At 54.9% G+C, this 2,500-nt stretch overlaps 2 protein-coding genes across 5 annotated transcripts in view; both read left to right on the top strand.

Annotated features, from left to right (window-relative positions):
- Positions 1-2,500, top strand: part of LOC119584137 (paramyosin, long form-like) — a 96,915-nt gene that overhangs the window by 77,708 nt on the left and 16,707 nt on the right. The window lies entirely within an intron of this gene.
- LOC119584183 overlaps positions 753-2,500 on the top strand; it is a 2,670-nt gene continuing 922 nt past the window's right edge. The window contains exon 1 of the mRNA XM_037932684.1: positions 753-2,500. This exon is cut by the window's right edge and continues 922 nt beyond it. Coding sequence (XP_037788612.1) covers positions 977-2,500 — 1,524 coding nt within the window. The 5' untranslated portion in view covers positions 753-976.

The following is a 2,500-nucleotide window of genomic DNA, read 5'->3' as shown; positions in this document are numbered from 1 at the left end:
TCTCATTAAACAGGATATGACTAATTAACCAAGTTTGATAACAGGAAAGATAGGAAAACAGAAAGGCAAGAATAAGCTTTAATTTGCCTTTCAATTAAAATGCTTTCGATTAAAAGTATTAACGAAACGATAACAGTAATCAGGTTCTCCAAGCACTTAATCCCGAGTCGAAATGGAGATCCTTGAGACTGTCCTTTTTTTTTATAAAATTTTGTAAAATGGTTAAGAGTAACCAAATTTACGACACGTTATGGAACAAAGTGCTTATTCTGAATTTTCCTCTTTAAATTATGCAGTCGAATTAGTGAAATCGAAATAAGTATAATTCTGGGTTACGTTCTCCCCCTTTCTACGTCATCCATGAAGGGGAGGGGGTGGGGTTTTGGGAGGGGGGGTGTTCTGACGTCATTCAGCGAGGGAGTCAGGCCACGCCCCTTTTTGTTTCATCACTCATAACATAACGTTCGCATGACGCTCAAATTTTGCTTGCATTACACCCGAAGAACAAGCAAGGGGCTAACTGCTCTTCTAAAGTACATTTTCTTAGGAAGAGTGAGCAGATTATTCTTTTAACTTGTGACTTGCGAGTGTTATTCGCGGTAATGGCTTCGACCCCCCCGCAAAATACCGGGCGAGGAGACGGGCCGTGATTGGTGGAAGGTGGAGCGCCCCCGCAGGCTCTGGCACCTGAAATGCCACAGTTGGGGGCGGGGGAGGTGCCTTCTCCAGCCTGCCAAGACCTCCACCCACAACCACTGACCGCTGTGTCTTGTGATCATAAGCGAGGAGGCGAGCGTAGTGTCCGGAGGGCGGCGGTGGGCGGCGGTAACGGAACTTGACTCGGTACTGTGGCCAGGGAAGTCCTGCTCCCTTACCGCTGAGAATAAGAGAACGAGAGCGAGCAGCGCACCTCGAGCGAGCCCTGATTGGACGGAATCGAGTCCCAAATTAGGCGACTTACCAAAAAAACGGGAAGATGGACGAGAGCGCCGGAGAGAATGCGGGAGCCGTTGCCGTCGCGGAATCGACTGCCGCGGACAGTCCGGCTTCCGTTCCCGTGGAAGAACAGCTGAAGCGGCTCGAGGAGAAGGAGCACAGGGCGAGGAAGAGGCGTCCGGGATCCTTTTGGAATAAACCTCCCACTTACGTTTACGCGGACAATTTCGGGTTCGGAGTGCAAAGTTACCAGTCTATGATAGATTATCTGGACGCGAAGGATCACGGCGGCAGAGCAAACAAGGATGAGGTTCACCTGCCGATGCTAGAGGAGCGGTGCATGAGAAAGTTCGATCCCAGGAAACCATTCAGGAGATACAAGAACTGTGAGATTGATGAGTACATCGACAAAGGCGAGAACATCCGCGCGCAGATCAGACAGAACGACACCCTCGGCCTGAGCAACGTCCTGAGGCGAACCCACACCAACTGGTCTATGACGAGGAAGTTCGTGCAGTTGGTCAAGAATTCGTACGTGGTAGACTACCGCAAACTCCACAAGAAGGGCCACGAGTTCGAGGACTACGAGGACTACCGCTCGACCTCGCCTCAGCCCGTCATTAACTACCGCGAGCTCTCCCCTCAGCCGCAGTTCGCCGATTACGACTACCGCGAGCTCACTCCTAAGCCTCGCTACGTCGACGACCTCTCCGCCGAGTTCGCAAGCGTCCTGAACACACTCTCCCAGAGCAGGATGGAGCACGAGAAGGAGCTCGAAACCCGCCGCGATAGGATGCGCATGCTCGACTCCAAGTTCGAGGAGGTTGTCGGTCAGATGTACGACAAGATGAGCCGCATCAACGAGCGCGCCGACAGCATCATTCAGGCGCGCCCCGACCAGCGCTCGATCGAAGCCGCCATCGGCAACGAGATCACCCTGCGGAACAGGGCGCGCCGCGATGAAGACATGCGGCAGATGATGGAATGCGTCAACGAACTTACTGAAATGAACAGCGCCAGGAACCAACTGCGCATGAGCCTGCGCAACCTTGATGACGAAATGTACGGTTTAGGCTCCCGCGTGGTCGACGTGCAAGAGCAGCCCCACAAGGAGGTGCAAGTCGACAGCGACGGGACCGCCGGACTAGACATGCTGAGGTCAATGATTTCCGCGCGCAGGAGCCGCAGCCAGTCCTTGGCTCGCTCCGTCGTTCAGGAAGAGGACGACGAGGAGCTCTTCGTCAAGAGCTGCAGGAAGCCGAAGAAGGCCCTCATCTTCCCCAAGCACGAGCGCATCACCACTCGCCCCAAGCACCCGCTGCTCAAGGACGAGCTGCTGTCCGACGTCCACGCCCGCGTCCTCAACAAGGCCGGCGAGATCGGCTCCCGCACCAGCGAGTGCCGCAGGATCAGCAGCCGCGCCCGCTTCGTCAACGTGTTCAAGCCGCGCCCCGACACCTGCGACTATGACCTGATCGTCGAGCCGTCCAAGGTCGAGATGAACATCGACTACATGGCCAAGACGCTGGCCATGAGGGGCGCGTGTCAGCGCCGTTGGGGCGTC

Source organism: Penaeus monodon, chromosome 2 (genome assembly GCF_015228065.2).
Source record: "Penaeus monodon isolate SGIC_2016 chromosome 2, NSTDA_Pmon_1, whole genome shotgun sequence".
NCBI lineage: Eukaryota > Metazoa > Arthropoda > Malacostraca > Decapoda > Penaeidae > Penaeus > Penaeus monodon.
The sequence above is the reverse complement of the archived record's forward strand: the minus strand, read 5'-3'. Positions and strand labels throughout refer to the sequence as shown.